We start from the raw sequence: 21,400 nt of genomic DNA on the forward strand, positions 1-21,400 counted from the left end.
ATCTGACGGACTGAAGAACGGCAGTTATTCCATCAACAGTTAACAAAGAAAACGCTTTAAAAAATGTATTCCCTTTTTAAAAACTTTTTTTTTATCAAACATTTAACAGAAGCAAAAATACTATAAAAATATTTCATCAAGAACATACACGACCAAACGACAGTAACCTGCGATAACAATAGACGTAGTAAGTGGAGTACAGAAGGGTCTGTGATGGTGGGAAGTAAAAAACAAAACTAATATATCCGGGGTCATGACGTCGGACTTCTGAAGGTGTGTGTGAGTTGACGAGACGTAGTAGTACTAATAGTTCTGTGGCCCCGGACACACACACACACACACACACACACACACGACATGTGCCCCCTAATGGTTGCTTGTTTTTTCAAAGTGTTCCTGATTGGTTTGAAAAACACAGAGAGCCAGCTCCAGGTCGGCCGACTGGTCGGGGGCTCGTCGGCCCTGTGAGGTCAAGGCTCGATCTCCTCGGGGACGATGGTGAGGATGACGTCCTCGTTGCCCCGCCTCACCACCGTCCGCAGCGTCTCGTCCCGCCTGATGGCGGCGCTGACGTCGCTGGCCGAGGCGACCCGCTCGCCGTTGATGCTGATGATGACGTCGCTCTCCTCCAGGCCGGCACTTGAACGCCACAGAGAAGGAGAGTGAAGGTTAGTCAATATCACGCATGTTGTTTCTATAATCTTCCTCTGCTTTGGTTCAGTTTAATTTTGTTATCCCTCATGTTTGTTGCACCCCGAGTTTGGTCTTCTTGTTTCCTCCCCTTGTGATGTGTGCACATGCGGTGGATTCAGATCGTCCTTCCTATCTACTTGTCCTTGACCTCAGTGGAAAACGTCATGAGGTCAAGGAAAGGTGTCGAGGAGGATTGACAGGACTTAGGAAAGCCGACAGCGCTGCTCAGAGAATCCGACTCCACTTTCACTAAACTACGTGGTCATGTGACGGTGGATGTTGTTGATGCGTCTGTCGTGGTGAAAATACACATTTCTGAAGATGAACTACAAAAACCTCAGCGGCTCCATCAGCATGTTTCAGTGTTTTACCACCCTGTGACATCACATGTTATGATTAATATGTAACAGTAACTGACATGACGACGTCTCTTCTGGATCATATTCATACTCTTCTACTAATTCTATTTTGGATTCAATCGTTTACGTTCGTGCATGGCGCGTCACGTTAAATATCGCTGCCACAATGAATTGTGGGCCGTCTGTTTCTCTTTTACTCTCTCATAGGAAGCTCCAGTGTGTCCTCTGCTAAAGGAAACATTGAATCTCCTTTCCTAAACATTTAGAGAATCTGAACAGTCCTTCGGTTCGTCTGTTCTGTTGCTGATCTGGTTCACCTTGTTGTTTCCGTGTGGATTACTCATTTAGAATTTTGTCCTTTTCCTTTATTAACTGTAAGTTTGTTTTGTTTCCCAGTTTATTTAAATTTTTGTTCCAGCATCTGCGAGTCGGGTTCTGCTTCACACACAAACCTCACACCAGTGTCCAGTCGCCTCATGAGCTGACCCCCCTAAAGCTGCCGCTATTTTTGTCCTTTTGAATTCAAAAGGATTCACTTTCTGGGCTGAGGGGAAACGATGCCAAAGAGGAGTCAGGGTCAGTTCAGCTGACAGACGCAGTTTGCCAGAGGAGGTTGGACATTCTCACAGGGTGGAAAACATTCACGGTTCCAAAATGCAAAAAAACAGCAGCTTTTAATACCCAAGGGTGAACTTTTCCATATCCTGCAATCTTCACATCTCTTAAATGTCCTCTCAGCAGGTTCACACCCTCACCCTGACTCCTGCCTGTGTCCCACACAAACCCACAAGACAACAAGAAAACAGACGCCGCTGCTGTTTCCTCAGGTGGAAACTCTCCACAAGCTTTTCATGCGGATCCCACAAAACTTTCCAGGGGGAAAAAAAAAAATCTTCTGCAGGATTGAGTCTACACAAACAAAATAACACTTCTCTCCACATACAGCACGACCAGCTTCTTCACTGAATGAGAAAATGTGCATAAAGACCAAAACTCAGGATCAAGGAATATTTTTCAAAAAACGCTTGTGAAAATACAGCTTTGTCAAATGTTGACGTCGGCAGTGAACGCTATACGTTGTGGTGAATGAGAGCTGACGAGAGAGACACTCACGCCTCGGCCGGAGTCCTGCTGATCACTTCGATGACGTACGCCCCGGAGGTGACGTCGGGGAAGTCGGACTGCCTCTCCTTCAGCTCGCTCGCCAGCCTGAGGGGGAATCAGAGACCGCTCAACACACACCGCTCGGATTTTAATTTAACCCGGACGCCTTGATGCGTCGTGTGAAAGAAGGTCACACTCCTGAAAGAGGGTTGAGAAACCTCAACATGTCTTCAGAAGCTCAGGGGATCTAAGACGGCTCCCTGAGGAACGCCCTTCCTGGGACTTATGGACCTCATTTAGACTTTGAAAAGCTGAACTTCACCAGATCTGAGTAAAAAAACTAACATCTTAATGCTTTGAATCCTTCAGTCTTAATCAGGTTTGACTCTGGATAAGACGCTCCAGATACACACAACAAGTTGACACTAGACGAGACATTACCTAAACCTTATCATTGTTTTTTTTTTTACTCGCATAGTATAAGAACGATAATTAGAAAGACGACAAAAGAAATTCAAAGGAGTTAAACGTTCTCAATGCAAGAAAATTAAATTATCAATCAATAATACTCATAAGCGTATTCGTCCGAAGATTCTGTAAAAAATAATCAGTGTTATGTTATGTCAGAAAACATGGAAATCAGGAAGTCATTTTCTCCTTTTATTTCTTCTATTTTAGCTTTTCCGTTTTTGCAGTGCATCATTAGAATTGGGCGACACGGCGGAGCAGCGGTTGGCACCCTCACCTCACAGAAAGAAGGTTTTCGAACCTGCAGCTCGGCCACAGACGTCCATGACCATCAAGACAGGCGGTATGGCAAATTAACAAAATTCATAAAGTGAAGTTGTTCTGGGGCCTTTTCCTGCTGACGAGGGCGGGTGGACTTTAACATTCCTATTCAAACTGCTCATCTGGCAGCAGCAATCTGAAGCTGAGGTGAGGTCACTCTTTCCCGATATGATCGTTCACCGCCCTGGTTAATTATGAAAGACCACTGGAGAAATCTGGGGAGATTAATCAGACTAATCAGACTAATCAGGGCGCCTCATCTCGCCGCTCAGGGTCCTTTGATGATCACGTTAATGAAACAGTCAAGCTGTTTTGATATCTCTGCATGTATGAAAATTGAGGCTGAGTGAAAACAGTTTGTGTTTTATTACAGTAAAGTAGCTGATACTAATATTTGAGCCAGAATAGAAAATTGTTATTTGATGAAAGTACCAAATTATCACGTATATATTCAGCTTGACATTCTTTCATATCATTTTTTATTATTATTTATTAATTCATATTTTTATTTACTTTATTATTATTTATTAATTCATATTTTTATTTACTTTATGCTCTACAATATTTTCACCAAATTTTTCATGGGGTAGTCTGTTGGTTTTTTGTAAAATATAATGTTAAACTGTGATCACAATAAAAATGTAAATTATACATAGCACAAATTACAAATCATCAATTTTTTAGGTGACTTATTCATATTACTAAATGTAGAGAGTATTGTAACATGTGAATGTCTAAAGCACGACGTCATCAGAAACAGGAACTTACGCCGGAGTGAGACTCATCATCTTGACGCCGATGAATTTCTTCCTCGGCAATGTTTGACCTGGAGATCAAGGCGACATATTTTGATTCGTCATTGTTCATGTAGTTCATGTAAAAATATTCATCTTTTTTTGATTCCTTTTTTGCTGTATGTTATTTCTACTACTATTTCGAACCTTTGGCCTGTCGGTCGTGTGACTCTGCCAGGAACTGTCTGATCTTGTCCGACGGGATGGCGAAGGAGATTCCTGCCGTGACCTTCAGAGTGTTGATACCAATCACCTCTCCGTCCTGCAGGACACACACACACACACACACACACACACACACACACACACACACACACTTGACCTCACACATAACTGTTTTTCTGACGCCAAATTTCTCTGCGTTCGGTAACAAAGCGTATAATCACAGTCAGCTGTGGATACGATCCATCTGCCAAACATGACCTCAACTCTTTATTTAACTTTTCCCTAATTAGGACTTTATGACTCTTGGTGCTTGTTCGTATGAGATTACGTATGTCCCTGTTTTGCAAGTCATAACAAGCTCAGATCCTCTGTTGGTTCACAGATAGTGAGGTGATGTAACAACGAGATCGTCGCCATATTCACAAAACATTTGACTTCAGCTGCCCAAGAAAACATTAACATGTTTTTATCATTATCATACAGAATATGACCATATTTTGAAAATCTAGGTAAGTCTAATACACGTAGTAGAATTGTAAAAGGAATTTTTTTTACAATAAAGACAATAAAGTTGTGCAAAATTGAAAACAATATAGCAGCAGCAAAGCTTCCTGACAAGCAGTAAATAAGTGTCATACGAGTAAATTGTAGAGCTGTAGAAGAGGAATATGAGGATATGAGAACTCATAATTTGTTAATCTATACATACGAGATGTACATTACACTTTGTGTTCGTTCACTCACCAGATTGACTAGTGGTCCTCCTGAGTTGCCGTACTGCAAGAAAACAAATAAAAGGAAAAAGATAAGCAGAATATAACACAGAATATGTTTTTTCCCCTTATGAATCAGAATTAGTTTTTTTTTTATCATTCCTGAAGTGAGTGTTTGTGATTCATTGATTTGTCAGATTTGATATCAGCAGATCGGTGCTTTTACAGTGCGGCATCGGTGTAATAAAAGAAAACAGTACAATCCTATTATTATACATTAACAGTTTTAGTTTGGACCTTTCCACGATTTACTTTTTTGAAGATTCCTCCTCAATCGATCGCAACGAGTCAGGAAGCCATGACCTCACACTCACACGTGGTTATCATAGATATCAGGAACGTGAAAATAGGTCACGTCGTCTTTTGAAGAACAGACTTGTTGAACACTGTCTTTTCCCTTCTCAGCGTCTGTCTCTCCACTCACGTTGATGATGGCGTCCGTCTGGATGTAGTCCATGTCGGAGTTGCGGAGGCCCAGCTCCTTGCCCCCGCGCTGGGTGGTGCTGACGATGCCCGTGGTGACGGTGTTCTGCAGGGAGAAGGGGCTGCCGATCGCCACCACGAACTCGCCGGGCCGCAGGTCGGCCGAGCGGCCGAGCAGCAGCACGGGCAGCTTTGTCTGCTCCGCCGGGAACAGCACACACACACGCACACACACGCACACACGCGCACACGCACACACACACGCGCACACACACACGGGAAGAGAGGAAAGAAATATGGTTGAGGAAAGGATTCAGTTTGAGGCACGACCACCTTGAATTTCAGACCAGTACTGTCGTCAAACATGAATGTAAAAAGAGAGACTTGTCTCTATGAGCTTGTTGGATACAGTTTCTCCGGCTCTCCTCCTCCACAGGCCCAGATCCTCACTGTACCTCCAACTCCCAACTAAGGCTGCAACTATTATTTTCATAATCGATTAATCTGTCGATTATGTTCTCGATTAAAGGGCACCAGCTTCTTACAGTACGTCTGTGATCTTAAGACAGTTTTGGCCCTTCGGCTCCGGCCCCTCCTCGGCCGACAGTGTTTGCTCAACGGGCCGACCCTGCGTGAACTCTGCATGTTGCCCCACTGACCCACATCAGCCCCGAGATGTGACATGGAACAAGGGGAAAGTGAGACGTGTGGCAGCCGTGGATGTCAGGGCCCGGCTTCCATCAGCGCCGCACTCCGCCGAGCGTGACAAGCGTCTGTTTGTCTGTCAGCGTGTGTGTGTGTGTGAACGTCCTGTTTCCCTGCTGACGACAGACATGTGTTGCCCATTTCCTCGTCTGACGACTCTGACCCACTTTTGAGAGAGAGAGAGAGAGAGAGAGAGAGAGAGACATACATACATACAGGGGAGAAAGAGAGGAAGGAGGAGGAGGAGAGTCAGAGGGAAAGAATGGCAGATGAAACGAAGCAGAGAGAGACGTCTTATACGTGCCAGATGTAACTGTTGTTTTGTGCCTCAGGACAGATGTGGAGTGATGAAGACGTTTCCAAAAAAACCCCAAATGAAGACGAAGAGTCAAACTGAACCCTCGTCTGTCTTTGTCTGAGTTTGATTGACATCGACAAAAACGCGCGTCTCAAAACCACAGGCGTGTTCACGACCAACACCCTGCCCTGCGGAGTGAGTGTGTGTGTGTGTGTGTGTGTGTGTGTGTGTGTGTGTGTGTGTGTGTGTGTGTGTGTGGGGTCTGGATGAGTCACAACTCACGACTAAGCAAAATAAAATGTGCAGCCTGAAGCAAGAAGCCAAAAACGTCCGTGATACAATGTTATAATAATAATAATATTACAACAGTTTCCTCTCAGTGATTTATGATTTAGCATCTTGCCCAAGGACACTTTGGCACGCAGCCTGGGGGAGGTGGGGGTCGAACCGCCGACCTTCGGGTTAGTGGATAACCGTCTCTATACCTCCTGAGCCGACGATATCAGAAGAAAAGCTCGCTTGAAGTCCATGTGAGTATGAATTCATAATTGGACACATAGTTACAAATCCAGGAAGCATATTGGGAAGGAACATAGAATAAGAAATCTCCTGTCAATTTCCTTTTCCTGTCAACAAGTTTAAATATAAAAACTAAAGTGCATCATTTCTGATTCAATAGAGCACTTGTATAACTAATCCCATGGGGGAAGACGTTATTATGTAATAAGTTATTCTAATGAGGCCGATCAGACACGCACACAAACCAACTCCGTTGAGTACGTACACACGTAAACAACGAGCGGCGCCGTTATGAATGGATCCGTTCATCTAATCTAATCAGAGCTTCAGTAAAACAAGCAGCCTGCTGAGCTCCGCCCGACAAGGAAACAACCACGTTTCCACAACACGAGATTATTACAGAGGTCTCGTCTTCTTCCTTCTCCTCCGTCTGCCGTTTTCTTTAAAGTGGCATAAACAATGTTTTGTCTCACGAGGACACGAATCCGAGAACTGTGAGTTTGACCCCGTTCATCTCCTCGCACATCCTCCTCCTCGTGGATTCTGAAGCAGATAGTTTTGGTTTTAGTGCAACAAGATTTTGAGATTCTGCTGCTCCAGAAAAGGAGATGCAGTTATATTTAATTGCAACAGGACATTGGTCCATTTATTATCCCCCAAATTGTTATGATCAGAACTTATTCAAGGACAGTTGTCTGAGGAGCAAGGTGGAACATCAGATCTGAGCAGAGTGAAAAACATGATGTGATTTCAGAAACTAGGCACAGAATATCCTCTAGAAACCATCTCACATTGTACAGGTGTGTGCTATGCACTACGACTGCACTGCAGCACGACACACACACACACACACACACACACACACACACACACACACACACACACACACACACACACACACACACACACACACACACACACACACACACACACACACACACACACACACACACACACACACACACACACACACACACACACACACACACACACACACACACGAGACATTACATCATTTTGCTGAGGCGCCATCGCCCCAAACGTTCCACTAAGCTCCAATCAACAAACCTGGCTTCTTTTTTTTTCATTTAGGAAATGTTTACGGTAAAGAAAAACACTTCCCAGAGAAAGGAACAAATACCTCAACCTGAGTTTTGGCAAATAAAAGAAGGGGGAGGAGAAGGAGAGTCAAAGGAACGGTGAAAACGGTGAAACCGGATGAACACAGGAAGTAATATATCAAATGATAAGAAAAACAAGGCAAGACGTCACATGAACGTTCATATGAGTCTCCTGACTGAAGAAGCCGTGGAAACATTTGTACGAACATCATCTAACGTGAACATTTGAAAATGCGGCGGCTCACCGGCGCGTTGATCTTGATCAGGGCGATGTCGGCCTTCTCGTCCACGTCTTTGATCTTTGCGTCGAACGTGGCCCCGCTCTTCAGCTCCACCTGGAGGACGAGGGGAGAAGACACCATCCTGATCAGAGACGCGTCGCACCGACTTTGAGCGTGAATTTGTAAAATAATAATATTAACATTGTCTAGACGCGTCAGCTACTGTCGGTGTGTTTTTTCCTTTAGGTCACGTTTTGCTCTGCACACCTTCACTCGGTGCTTATTGGCCACGACGTGGGCGTTGGTGACGATGAGTCCGTCCTCTGACACGACGAACCCGGAGCCGCTGGCGACCGCGACCTCCCGCTTGGAGAAGATCATCCTGAGCACAATGAAGAGATGAGACGAGAACGTGTCCCGGCGTGATGATGTGAACGCAGCATTACATCACGTGTGGCGTGTTTTGGAATATAACAAAAGTAAGTTGATGTGTGTGTGTGTGTGTGTGTGTGTGTGTGTGTGGCTCGTCTTACTTGCGGTACAGTTCAATGTGAACCACAGCAGGTGCGATCTTCTCCACCACGTCGGCGATGAAGTTGTACTTGTGTCGGAGACTGTCGGGGTTCTGCTGACCTGAAAGAGAGGAACACACACACAAACAGTGACCAAGGAGAAAAGTGTGGGCTTGCGTTGCCAGGTTGGGTTCAAAAGGTCAGCGTCTGAATGTCGCTGACTCGTGCAGAACCGTGTCTGAGTTTCATCTGAGGCGCGACGATGATGACACGCGTCACGTGGCCCAGACTGTCGAGGCAGGATGGGAAGTGTCATATACAAGGTGAAGGTCACGGAGCAGCCGCTGCCGCTGATGCTTCTCAAACTGTCCCCGTTACACAACCACCCGCTGGTTCCACTCCGGCGGTGCAAACGTCTGCCGCAGCTGAAGATCGCGGAAGTGAGGCGTGTCGGTGTCGAAGACGTGTGTCGATGTGAACGAGACATGGCGACGATGAAGGCAAAGCCACGTTTGTTCACGATGGAGAGTTTGACCGATCAGAAACACGTTGCCTGTGAATGAACCCACTTCGTCCCTCAAACGTTTGGAACCAGGCGGCAGACTTTGCACTCGGACGTGCCTGAACTGGGGGAAACATTCCTCCGGGTCCTGAAAGATTTGAGTCACCGTGTTTTGTTGACACTGTCTCTACGTCTGCCGATCCGACAAAACAGTTGACGAGTCTGCACAGGAAGCAGAAAAGATATAAGAGAAGTTATCCCTTCAAATCCGGGTTAAATTACAGTTTGACCTAGATCTGTGCGGAGGATTACACAAGCGACCGATCGGCTCCAGCGGATGAATCATTACAAAAGACTGAAGGTGGCGTGTGTCTCGTGGGACACTGACGTCTTCCAGCTTTCCTTCCTTCGGCTCGAGAAGTTCGAGTGCCCGGGGAAAGAAGTGATTCACAAAACTTTGTGAATAGACAGAAAGGGAAAGTGACGGAAAATGATTGATGGAAGTAGAGAAGAGGAGACGAAATCAAAAGAGGCGAGAGGTGAGGAGCAGAAGAAGAGGAGAGGAGGAAGAAGGAGATGAGGGAGGAGAGGAAGTCTCAGGAAACTTTCTCATACGGGAAAATAAGGAAAGACAATCGTCTGTTTCTGTAGAGGATCATCAAAGAGAGGGAAGACGAGGAGACGAGGCAGAGACGAAGCTGAGGGACGAGCAGAACTTCACACCACCACGTATCACGTTCACACAAAGTGGACGGAAATAATAACCACGGGGTTTCTGTGACATCACACATGATCATTATGTGATGCAGGTAAACACACGGACTGGTCCTCTCCTGTGCGATGGTGGTATAGTGGTGAGCATAGCTGCCTTCCAAGCAGTTGACCCGGGTTCGATTCCCGGCCATCGCATTGGAGTTCATTATTCCTCACGAAGGAGAATGAGAGGAGGAGGAGGAGGAGAAGATGTTGACCTTGTCGAACCCTAACACACACACACACACACACTGGGGGAAAGGGTTTGTTTTCGCAGCGCAGGAAATCCTGGCCACTTTTCAAGACATTTTGATGGAGGATAACATGGAGAGTGTGTGTGTGTGTGTGTGTGTGTGTGAGAGAGAGAGAGAGAGAGAGAGGTGGGGAACAACCCTGCATGTTAGAGTCGTGGAGCGATGTCAAAGAGTCCGATGTTGTATAATCAGAAAGCAAACAGCTGTAAATAACTCTGGTACTGTACGATGGTGGAATATGAACATGTCCTATAGCCGGTGACGTGTGACACGAACAAGCATGTTACAGTCAATGTTTTACATACGTGAGCGTCCGCAGAGTCATCTACAGGTTTCTGAGTATATCACACGGAGACGACAACATCCACCGTGGCCTCAGTTCACATCTACAGTGCATGAATCGTTACATCTTCCTGTTAGAGAAGATGAACGTCGACGCTCACTCTCCAGACGGAGCTCAGCGTGACCACTGGGAATCCACCACCAACTCTCATGTTCTTTTACTAAAAAAACGAATCATCTCTCAGCTTCATCCATAAAAATGTACGTACAGTGTGTTGGTTGCCAGTGACAACAAGACTTTTTGATGGCAGAGTTTCTCTCGGTGCAACATCTAGTGGCCACAAGTGAAACTGCAGCTCGAGACGCTCAGGTGTTGATTGTGATGGATGATTTCACCTGTGGATCAGTTCATCTGATTTCGGAATCTGAAATCACCCGAGGCTTGTGGCTCGTGTACAGAAAATGACTAATAGGCCCGAAACAAAGTCACTTGACAGAAAACGTAATCAACAACTCAAATATTTTCAGAAAAACAATCTGAGTGAACTTCTGCTGATAACAGAGAAAAACATCTGTGACCAGTAAACCATCATATGAGAATAATCTGATCAACATGTGTCTGCGTGTGGACACGTGTACACACACACACACACACACACACACACACACTTGAAATATTTCTGTCTTATCAAACTTCTGGATCTGTGAGAGAAGAAGTTTGGATTCTGGCCGACTTCCAGAATCCTGCTCCAAGACACAATCTCTCTGACACACACACACACACACACACACATTACTGTGTTACCAAACTTCCTGAACTTCCAGAATCCACTTTTCCTGTTTATTTCTCAAGACACAATCTCTCGACCCCCCTCATGCGCGCACACGCGCACACACACACACACACACACACACACACACACACACCTTTGGCGCAGGTGCCCCTCTGGATGAAGATCACCGGCGGCTGCTGCAGCTTCGTCGCCCGGCTGCTGACGAGCTTCAGCTCGCAGATGTTCCGGTACGAGACGCCGTCGCTGCCGCACACCGGCTCGGTGCCGCCGGCGCACACGCAGGCGCCGGGCGTGCCCCTGCGCCGCACGGTGGACGACACCTCCACGCCGTCGGTCACCGCGCACTCCAGGCCCTCGGCGCACTCGCGCTCCGCGGCGCCGCCGCACGGCGCGCCCTCGCCGGACGCGCACACCGGGCAGCAGTCGCAGCGGTCCAGCGCGTCGCCGGCCAGGCAGTCGGCGGGGATCGGGGCGCACTGGGACTTGTCGCACTTCTCCGCGCAGCCGATGGCGAAGCGCTTGGCTCTCCGCGCCTCGGCCACCAGGCAGGAGGAGGCCAGCAGGGCCGTTACGCACAGGGCCAACTGGAGACGCATGACGGGACGATGGGAAACTGCTGCTGGGTTCTGGAGCTGGAGTGTGGAGCTGTGCGGGTTCTATGAAAGCTGCAGCAGCATAAACATGAGACGATTGGTGGGCGTGTGTGTGACGTCAGTCAGAGGTGAGGAGGGGGCGGGGCGAGGGGGCGAGTTCTTACAACGATGAATCCTGTTTACACAAATTGAACAGAAGTAAAAAGCACAGTGTTTGTGTGACATCATAATGTGGGTCGTGGTCACGGTGTCACCTCGTGGATCATCGATTCCTTCAGGCCACACGCAGCTCGGTCCATGTGCGATGGTGGTATAGTGGTGAGCATAGCTGCCTTCCAAGCAGTTGACCCGGGTTCGATTCCCGGCCATCGCATCCCGGTCTTTTCTTGTCTGTGCCCCATGTGACCTGCTCCCCCCGGATCTCAGGCGTGGCACATCAAAACTGAACCCATGACTGAATTTCAGGAATTCTATTGTTCCATTGTAGTTTATTGTGGAGTTTTGGATTTAAAGCCTTAAAAGTCTGTTTTTTGTTACCTTTGTTATTAAATACTCCTTTTCCTGTTTCCTTCGTTTGGGTCCTGCTCCTTCAAACATGTGGACCTAACTATACTATAATTACTATGAAAAATTATACTTTATTGATTTAAATGAATAGAATCCCTAATGTTAAATATATTTTACCTAATGGAAAGCATCAGATAACACCCCCCCCCCCCCCCCCCCCCCCCGATTACTTCAACAATAAAACCTTGAAAAACTTCATCCTCGACTGAGTCTGTTCCTTCTGCCAATTAAAAAAACCCTAACAGTTCTTGTTTTCAGTTCCTATACGGTCACTACATTCCTTCAGATATTAGAAAATGTCCATGTTCGTCTTGTGTCGACGCCTTGACGCTCCCGAGGCGCGACGCACTCACTTCCCCTGATACCGACGTGCAGCGTGTTCGGGAATGTATGAAAAATGTGAATCATAAAAATCTCCAGTGTTATTAATATTTTTTCTTCGGGATCCCACCCTCGACTGAAGCAAAGAGCAGAGAGCTGCATGTCAAAGCAAACGTTTTCTCAGCTCTTAGTTTATTTCTTTAAAAAACTATAATCTCAAAAGCTATGAACTTGTGCCTCTATAACAACGACACCAGAGTTATGATAAGTTGAAATGACGGATGCTAACAGGCTCCAAGCTGCCAAATAAAATCTCCTGCATGTTCCAGATTATTGTTTTTAAAGTTATCGTGGGTGTAGCAGGTCGATCCCTAATGCTGAGTGTCATTCTGTAAAGTATCAATATCATTGCTAAGGCTTTATCTATAAGAAGAATATCCATATATTTTAGGGTTTAATGAACCTCGAAGCTTCCAGGGATCCAGGTAGGAAGTATCTTTTTAAGTATATGTTTGAACCATGTGTATTCATTTGTACATTTATTATTTACTACTACTGATAATAATAAAATACATTTGTAAATATTTACAGTTGCTTGTGTGAGTGTGGAATATGGTGACATAAGAATCTGCAGAATGGAAGTGAAGGACGTTGTTGAAATACATTTCAACACGTGTGTGACAAAGTGAGTGATTTAAAAAAGCAACGTCAAATTGTTTGTGTTATTGATTATTGTGAATGTGTTTTAATGCATTTCAGACACCAGGACTTGGTGTACATCCATGTACACGTGTTGACGGTACATAAGACTGAAAATAAGTCCACGAGAAGTATGGAATGACGTTTGATGAGAGAACGGACTAACGGTAGAACTTCCAATGCAAGAGTTTGATTCAGGGAGCTGCTCCGTCTCTGGGGGTCACTGCTGAACCTCACATAACTTCCTGGCAGCTCAGCTGCTCCCGCGGCGTCTCATCGGTCCGAGGGAAGTGATGCAGAGGGGATTTTCATCCATCTTCCTGTCTCTCTGTTTGTGTGTGTGTTGCTGTTGCCACCCACGTCACCATGGTGACGCACTGGAGGGGTTCCAGCAGAGATGATCTCAGGACTCCCCGACAGAGTAGAGAAGAGGATGTGTGTGTGTGTGTGTGTGTGTGTGTGTCCACAATACAGTAGTTTTTAAGGTGGTCGAGTTTCTTTTAAAAAAAGGTTCCAGGAATCTTTGAGGGGATTCAAGTGGTCTGAAAGGTGCCAGTGGTACAGGGGTCCCTGAGAGCCCCACAGGGATCGTTGAAAGAGTTCCACTAACATGTTTATGATGATCCACTGGTCTTTGAAGGGGTCTTGTGGTACTCGAAGGTGCACCAAGGGTATGCACATGGCTGCTGGGGTCTGTGATGGAGGTCCTGCTGCATTAACACTATTTCAGAGGTCTTTAAATAAATCCAAGAGGTCCCACAAGGAGCTTCACGCACTCTGGAAGGGGTTCCATGAATTCATGAAGGGGTTGAGGCTTGAAAGGATCCATTGGTCCTTGAAGGGGCCCAAGGGTTCCTGGGGGAGCTCTGTGGATCCTTGAAGGAACGGCGATGGAACCTGTAGTTGGTCTTTAAAGTGGACAAGGGTTCCTTGAATAGGTCCCAAAGGTCTGTGGTTTCACCGATCTTAAACCAGACTTGTGGTGATTTGTGAAGAGCTTCCATCGGACTATGAAGGGGTACAATTGGCCACCGAAGTAATTCAAGCGGTCTTGAAAATGGATGATGGATCCTTCAGTGATCCTTTAATGGGATCCAGTGGTCCTGAAGGGTTTCCTGGGGCCATTTCATAAGATCGGTGGGTTAGGGAGGAGTTCCAAAGGTCCTTGAAGGACTTCTTGTGGGTTCCAGTTGTCCCTCCCTTCCAGGGGACTGTGAAGTGGTGCGGTAGTCAGGTCTTGTAAGAGTTCCAAGTAGCCTTAAATAGGTTTCTAGTGACCCCAAAAAGTGTTTGAGAGGGTTCCAGTGGTCCTCGAAAACTGTGTACTGGCCCTTGAAGAGCGTTGTCTGGCTTGTTAAAAGAGTTTAAGGACGAGTCGTGTGGATCCCTTGAAAGGGTTCCCCAGCAACATCAGGAACCCTTCAACAGACGCAGGCCTTGCCAAGACCACATGTGGTGTTTTCAAACATGATTTAGTGCTGTTATATAATAATCAGTGCACTGGGGGGAATAATGTGATCCTCCCGTAACACACTGACCGTCGGAGGTTCTCATTTCCTGTCACATGATATTGTGATGTAACAGCAAGAAACACTTATTGCAGAACGTTTGGCTGCTGGAAACAGAACTGTTCCACTTGGTTTGATTAAGTCATAAGCATCAGCAAAACAATAACAATAAAACACCGGACATTTTGTTTGAGATATATTTGTTATGGATCTACAGGGAGGTGAGTAATATAAAAAACAAAACCAGATTTTTTCTTTTCTTGTCTTCTTCCATGTTTCCGTGATGGTATGTACAATTCTCATCAATATTGAACAACAGATGTTGTTCAATATTGCTTTTAGCAATGAAAAGTGCTCTATAAATGAAATTTATTATTATTATATTATTATTTCCTTGTTTTGATATTGAGTTTCCATTGTTTCTCTGAACTACAGTGTTTGTAAAAAAGCTGATCTTAAAATTGAGATTAAAGTTTATTCTTGACCTTGAAATCAGCCGTTTTCAGCACAAGGTCAATTCAATACTTTTCTTATCGCACAACTCACCTCGCGCAGACTCTCCGGTGAAGTTTGACTGTCATGGAATTGAAACCGTTCTGTTTCTGACTTCCCGACCAGCTTAGATTGAAAAATAAATTGTTGACTTTAGAAAGGCGATTGTAAGATGTTGTTGCTGTACGTTGTGCGTCATGCTCGTGAAATCGACTGTAAACAAACTGAATGAGAAAAAAAAGAAAGAAGCGCTTCACGAGCGTCCTGTTTATGATGTGAAGTCCTCTTCAAACACGTTCCAGGAAGCCCAGTGTGTGTGTGTGTGTGTGTGTTTCATATCAGTCAGCAATAACGTTTTGATTCATGTGTTGGCGAGTTGGAGGGAGAGACGGCGTGAAAAAGACAAGAGTTGGCAGATGTTGGTGTGCAGCTGTCAGCTCTCTGTGTGTGTGTGTGTGTGTGTGTGTGTGTGTGTGTGTGTGTCTGTGTGTGTGTGTGTGTGTCTGTCTGTGTGTGTGTGTGTGTGTGTGTCTGTGTGTGTGTGTGTGTGTGTGTGTCTGTGTGTGTGTGTGTGTGTGTGTGTGTGTCTGTCTGTGTGTGTGTGTGTGTGTGTGTGTGTGTGTCTGTGTGTGTGTGTGTGTGTGTGTGTGTGTGTGAGTGTGTTAGTCTTCCAGATGACTCAGGCCTCCTCCTCCATCCGTCCAAACAGCCCAGTGATTGTTCTTCCCGTCAGAGATCATCTGCAGCCTCCAGCGTCGCCGCGTCAGCGTGTTTGCAGTTTCAGACGTTTGGCTGATCACAGAAACATCACGTCTCGATGGCGATTCTGGTCGAAATCGAGAAGAAACACAGACAATGCTGAGGTCTCCACACGGAGGAGGTCAAACGAGGACGAGGTCAAACGAGGACGAGGTCGACGGACGAACCAGAGAGGAGACAACTCAAATCTTGGTCCTTCTTTTATCAAAACTAAATCTGGATGTAATCCATCGTGACTGTAATCGTTGGTTGCAGCCCTACATGTACATACGTGTTTTATTTGACTCTCTCGCTTATGTTGTGTTGGACTTTATCTCTATTGTCTTTTTATATTTTAGTTCAGTGCGAATTGTTTGTCTGTTGGTTTGTTCGTTTTTCTTCACACTGTCTCACGCGCCAGCACAAATATAGTACAGTTAATTAATTCCAGTAAAATGCTGAGTTGAGATCGTGTGTTTTGTTGCCTTGCGGCACTTGTTCACTACACACAAGGTGTTATTAATAAAAATAAGAATGTGTCCCTGCTTGTCGGGTCATGAAGACTTTCCTGGTAATAAATTCTACAGGAGATAAATGTCTCTCCATCACATTCCGCCGCATGATGCTCGTCCCGTGTTCACTCCTGGAGGTGTCCGGGAATCGGACGGCAGCCGGGACGGACGCTCTGCAGCCGTCGTCCAGGAACCGTGACCTGGTGACCTGGTGACCTGGTGACCTGGTGACCGACGGCCCCGAGGCCTCGTCCAACTAGAACCAGGACAAAGACTGAACTCTGCCTGAATCTGAGGAGATTTACAACAGCGACACCAAGTGGACATAATATTTAAGTTCTCCAGTGCAGAACTTTTCTATGACCAGAATTCTTCTTTACCACCTAACTTGAGAACCACATGTGCACTAATGCATCTTCATGTTTCAGAGGCCTCACGTGTCGATGTCGAAACTACTGAGCATTTCAGGAAAAAAAATTTAACTTGATGTTTGCGAGATAGATGGAAAGAAAGATGGATAGATGGAAGATAGATGGATATATGTATTTATGTATATGTATTTTATCCCAAACTGGATAAGCTCAACACTTGAATCCATCTGTTAGCGAAGTAGAGACAAGAATCAAGTGAAGATTATTCTTACATTTTTTTTTTAATAAATAGAGCACATGGTCTTAGAATCAAGAAAAAACACTATAAAGGGTCAAAACAGCTCTTTTTTCTCTTATCAACCTTTAGAAAGAACAATGCAGGCACTTTACCAGCTTATGTTTGACATGGGACAACAGGGGTCGGGGGTCAGGGGTCGGGGTCGGGGGTCAGGGGTCGGGGGTGAGGGGGGGTGTGTGTGCATGCAATCATGCACACGTGTATAAAATTCAGTAAACAACATACACACACAGGCATAAATATATATATATATATATATATATATATATATATATATTTATGCCTGTGTGTGTATGTTGTTTACTCATCACTGTGAATAATAAAAACCATCAAAACTCAAAAAGCACATGACAAAAAAAACACCCAGAACCGTTCGCAGCCCGCGGGCCGACGGGCCGACGGAACAGAGTCCCCCAGAAAAAACCTTTACAGATCGACAGGATGAGTTTGGTTCCGTGTCTTTCCCGACATCTTCTCCGGTGAAAACATTTTTAAAAAAGCAAACACGTCGACACCAGACGAAGTTGAACAAAGCGACAGCGACGTGAAGGAGTCATCGTCTCCTCCTCACAGCAGTGAGTCCTTCTCGGTAACGTCGCTGTACGTCGTCTTACATCACATTACAACCTGGAGCATTTCAAAAATACTTTAGAGACTTTAAACACTGAGCCCAGATTGTCTGCAGCGGAGGGCAGACGGCGTCACACGCTGCCTATTGCGGCTTCAGTCAATTTTATGTTTTCATCCTTTTGTCTTTCTAAAATTCAACTATTTAAAAAAAGCTTATACATGTGTAAAAAAATATGTGTAGTCGGCAGCCATCATTAACAGCAGAAGGATTAGAATCAGGAACAAGGGCTTCAGGCTCATGAAGGGACATCGCTTGTGTTGTGCGACGGTTTTTGACTTTATCGGCGCGACGTCGCTGTTGGTTGAAAATCTCTTCATCTCTTTAACCTTGGTGATGCTGAACATCGGAACAAGATCGGACGAGTGGGTCGTTCACAGTCTGCGAGTGTTGTAAGACACGAGCATTAGCGCAGGCAGACTCTCTGCTTCACCAGCACAGTACCACACTACTCTGCTTCAGTCTCATGGAAGCATTTGGGGATAAAGGGGCGATGGCTTGTTTTGTGCCGCAGTTGCTTCATTGGCACAAAAATCTCTTTGTCTCAAACTTTGCTGAACATCAGGAACTCGTTCCGACAAGTGAATCCACCGAATGAACCTTTGACTTTTTATCATCACAAATGCTGCTGTGACCAGGTGAGACGATCTCATCGACTAGATGCTTTTTTCCCTCCATTAATAACGTCAAGAGTCTAACGCCTCAGAGGTCCATTGTTAAAAAACTCAGCGGATGAGCAGACGTCTGCTGTGACTCAGTGAATCTGGACTTTGGTTTCTACTGGAGACGAGAGACGAGAGGGACGTAACGGTTCTCTGCAAAGTCAGAATGAAATGGTTGATTATTATCCATAAGGGATCCTCCTACAGAATAAACTGGGGGCGGAGCTTCTGGCCTTCGACAGCCTGTTAGCGTCCGAGCTGCTGCACGAACGTGGTTCGTCTGTTTCTGAAACCCGGCTCGTCGTCGTCGCCATGCTGCTGCGAGCGGGTTCAACGCTTCTTTCATTGTAGGAACAAGATCTAAAGGTTGATATTTCTGTCAGCAGCGACATCTTGTAAATAATAAGCAGGAAGGAAGACGACAGCAAAGGTAAATAAAAACAAAACTGGAGAACAAGATTCTACCCCACGTGTGCTGGTCCCAGTTTTGTAGGACGATCATTTGGCCAGTCGGGTCGACTGTAAGCACATGGAGCTTGTGTGTGTGTGTGTGTGTGTGTGTGTGTGTGTGTGTGTGTGTGTGTGTGTGTGTGTGTGTGTCCTAAAGAGATTGTCCATCATCATCATCATTAGGGTTCACCTTCATCAAATGAGGGTAATCTGCAGATCAGATTTTTCCGCAGCGCTACTGCGGTTGAGCTGCTCCTCCTCCTCGGTGACGCCCGGCTCGGCGAATCCGCTGCGGCGTTTCCACGGCGACGTGCCCTCTTCCTGCCGCGTCACTTCGAGGAGCGCAGCGTCTCCTGCAGCGACAGGCGGGAGCGGGCCGGAGGGAGGGGCATCATCGCCGCGCCATGGACGCCGCTCAGCCTCCACGGCAGCAGGCCCAGGAAGTTGTCCCGGTGGCGGTGGTGGTGGTCCAGCGTGTCCAGCGTGAGGCTGAGCGCCCGCTGAGGGACGGCCGGAGGAGGAGGAGGATTGTGGGTAGTGTGGTTCCTGCTCGAGGGGGTAGTAGAAGGTGGAGGAAGATGTTGGGGAGGGAGAAGCGTGGTCACTGCGTTCCTGGAAGAGAGAGAAGGAAGTGGGAGAGGAAGTTAGACGCAGGTGGACGGACGACGGAACGGAGCGATGAGTCGATGGACGGAAGATGAATGTGGATGAATGAAGTGAAGTGAAATGCAGAAGAGAAAACATGAAGGTCAAAGGTGAAACAGAATCTGAAACTCTGCGATTGGATGTTTCTCACAGAAATGCATCTTGGGAGGTTGTTTTCTTTAAATGATCAATTTTTTTTTCCAAACATGGTTGATTCATCCGTCACATCTCAACCAAACATTAATTACCAACAATTAAAGAATATAAATATATATATATATATATAAAATTTGACTGTGGAACACTCTGCCTACTGAAATCAGACATGCTACATCATTAGCATCTTCTAATCCCCTTCCTAAAACTTTCTTTTATAGAAAATTGTTATGAATATTTAATATGTAGGCTTTTATCATCCCTTTTTTTATAGTTTATGATACCTCTGTTTTTTGTATTTTACTTCATTGTTCTCGGTTTTTGCTGCTGTTTTTTCTGGAAAGCACTTTTTAACCTTGTTAGGGAAAGTGCTACAGAAATAACGTTTATTATTATTATCACTATAATCAGCCATGATTCCAGCTGTATTAACATTATACACCTGATAGCCTATATGACGTCATTGCTTAAATCGCTGAGGTAATGGGGGCCAGACCTTTCGAGGGGGGTTCATGCATGTTACATGCGACACGTACGGGCGAGTGATGCTGCAGTTGCCGAGGAGCAGGACGGGGGTCGGGCAGCGGTTGCTAAGGAAGCGGAGAGGAGGCAGCGGGGACGTGGTGACTGGACGATGAGCAGCGGTGGAGAGGGGACAGGAAGTAGGCGGGCGGCAGGGCTCATTTGGGGAAGGTTAGTACGTCACTGTCAGACCTCACTCTCTGAAAAGCACCCGCACGCGCACACACACACACACACACACACACACACACACACACACACACACACACACACACACACACACACACACACACACACACACACACACACACACACACACACACACACACACACACACACACACACACACACACACACACACACACACACACACACACAGAGGAAAAACAGAAACACAGCATGACAAGAGGGTTAGCGGGGAAAAAGAAGAGACTCGTGATGAGTTGTTGTTTTTTTTGCGAAGTTCCGCTGGATCTCAGGAACTCTGTAAACGTTAAGACGTGAACAAAATGACGCACAACGTGCAGGAACAGCTGAGACACAGGAAGTAAGAGAGTGGAGACACAAAAGATCCAGGGATGATCTGGTCATGTTATGAGATATGAAAGCGGAAAATATAGCTGGAACCGGACTGACGTGAGAAGCCGCGATGCTAACGGAAAAGAACGGGGCCTGAGTGGGAGGAGTTATGATGACGAACATGAAATGTTCAGGAGGAGGAAACACATCAGCCACGTCACCTGGACTGATGTTCAGTATAATATATATATATATATATGTATATATATACGTTATAAGATTACAGCGATATAAACATTCAGGTTTTGCCCATTTTTCCAGAGCAAAACCTTGGTTTTATTTGAGAAGAATCTGAACACATTTCACCCCAAACCTGCAAACTATCTGCTAAAGGGCGATTCTGCTGCTTTACAGAAAAAAAGAAAGAACACAGCTCGTAGCAGAATTATGATTCATGAGGGATGAACGACTACAGGCTTCTCTCTGAGAGGTCACCTGTAGCGTGAAGGTGAGTCTGGGATGAATGGGGGTGGGGTGGGGGTCAGGGGTCACATACGTGCTGCATTCACCACTGAAGAGCGGCGTATACCTCGGTATACACGGGCTGGACAGGCGCCGGGCCTGACGGACCTGAAAACAACAGTTTACAGCAAAAAGC

The 21,400-nt window shown here is 46.0% G+C and overlaps 2 protein-coding genes and 2 non-coding genes across 8 annotated transcripts in view; 2 read left to right on the forward strand and 2 right to left on the reverse strand.

The window, feature by feature from the left end:
* Nucleotides 1–68: 68 nt before the first annotated feature.
* Nucleotides 69–11,735, reverse strand: htra1b (HtrA serine peptidase 1b). Its single transcript, XM_035612149.2, has 10 exons — nucleotides 11,195–11,735; nucleotides 8,498–8,597; nucleotides 8,232–8,346; nucleotides 7,989–8,078; nucleotides 5,102–5,296; nucleotides 4,649–4,681; nucleotides 3,887–4,001; nucleotides 3,714–3,771; nucleotides 2,166–2,261; nucleotides 69–639 (listed from the first exon to the last, which is right to left on the reverse strand). Exons 1-10 carry the CDS (start codon nucleotides 11,655–11,657, stop codon nucleotides 471–473), a joined length of 1,434 nt encoding a protein of 477 aa, XP_035468042.1. The 5' UTR covers nucleotides 11,658–11,735; the 3' UTR covers nucleotides 69–470.
* On the forward strand, nucleotides 9,816–9,887 carry trnag-ucc. The gene has a single exon. It is a non-coding gene; the product is annotated as a tRNA-Gly (tRNA).
* Nucleotides 11,736–11,955: 220 nt separating the features above from the next.
* Nucleotides 11,956–12,027, forward strand: trnag-ucc. Its single transcript has one exon. It is a non-coding gene; the product is annotated as a tRNA-Gly (tRNA).
* A 5,091-nt stretch (nucleotides 12,028–17,118) lies between these two features.
* plekha1b (pleckstrin homology domain containing, family A (phosphoinositide binding specific) member 1b) overlaps nucleotides 17,119–21,400 on the reverse strand; it is an 11,391-nt gene continuing 7,109 nt past the window's right edge. For 2 of the 5 annotated variants that reach the window (XM_035612164.2, XM_035612162.2), the window contains exon 12: nucleotides 17,119–19,512. In XM_035612164.2, the coding sequence (XP_035468057.2) occupies nucleotides 19,096–19,512 (417 nt within the window). In that variant the 3' untranslated portion in view covers nucleotides 17,119–19,095. Of the gene's footprint in view, nucleotides 19,513–20,197; nucleotides 20,424–21,298; nucleotides 21,373–21,400 lie in introns of all 5 variants that reach the window. The other 3 variants (XM_035612163.2, XR_004785603.2, XR_004785604.2) reach the window with 3 other exon arrangements.

The sequence above is a fragment of the Scophthalmus maximus genome, chromosome 16, assembly GCF_022379125.1.
Source record: "Scophthalmus maximus strain ysfricsl-2021 chromosome 16, ASM2237912v1, whole genome shotgun sequence".
NCBI lineage: Eukaryota > Metazoa > Chordata > Actinopteri > Pleuronectiformes > Scophthalmidae > Scophthalmus > Scophthalmus maximus.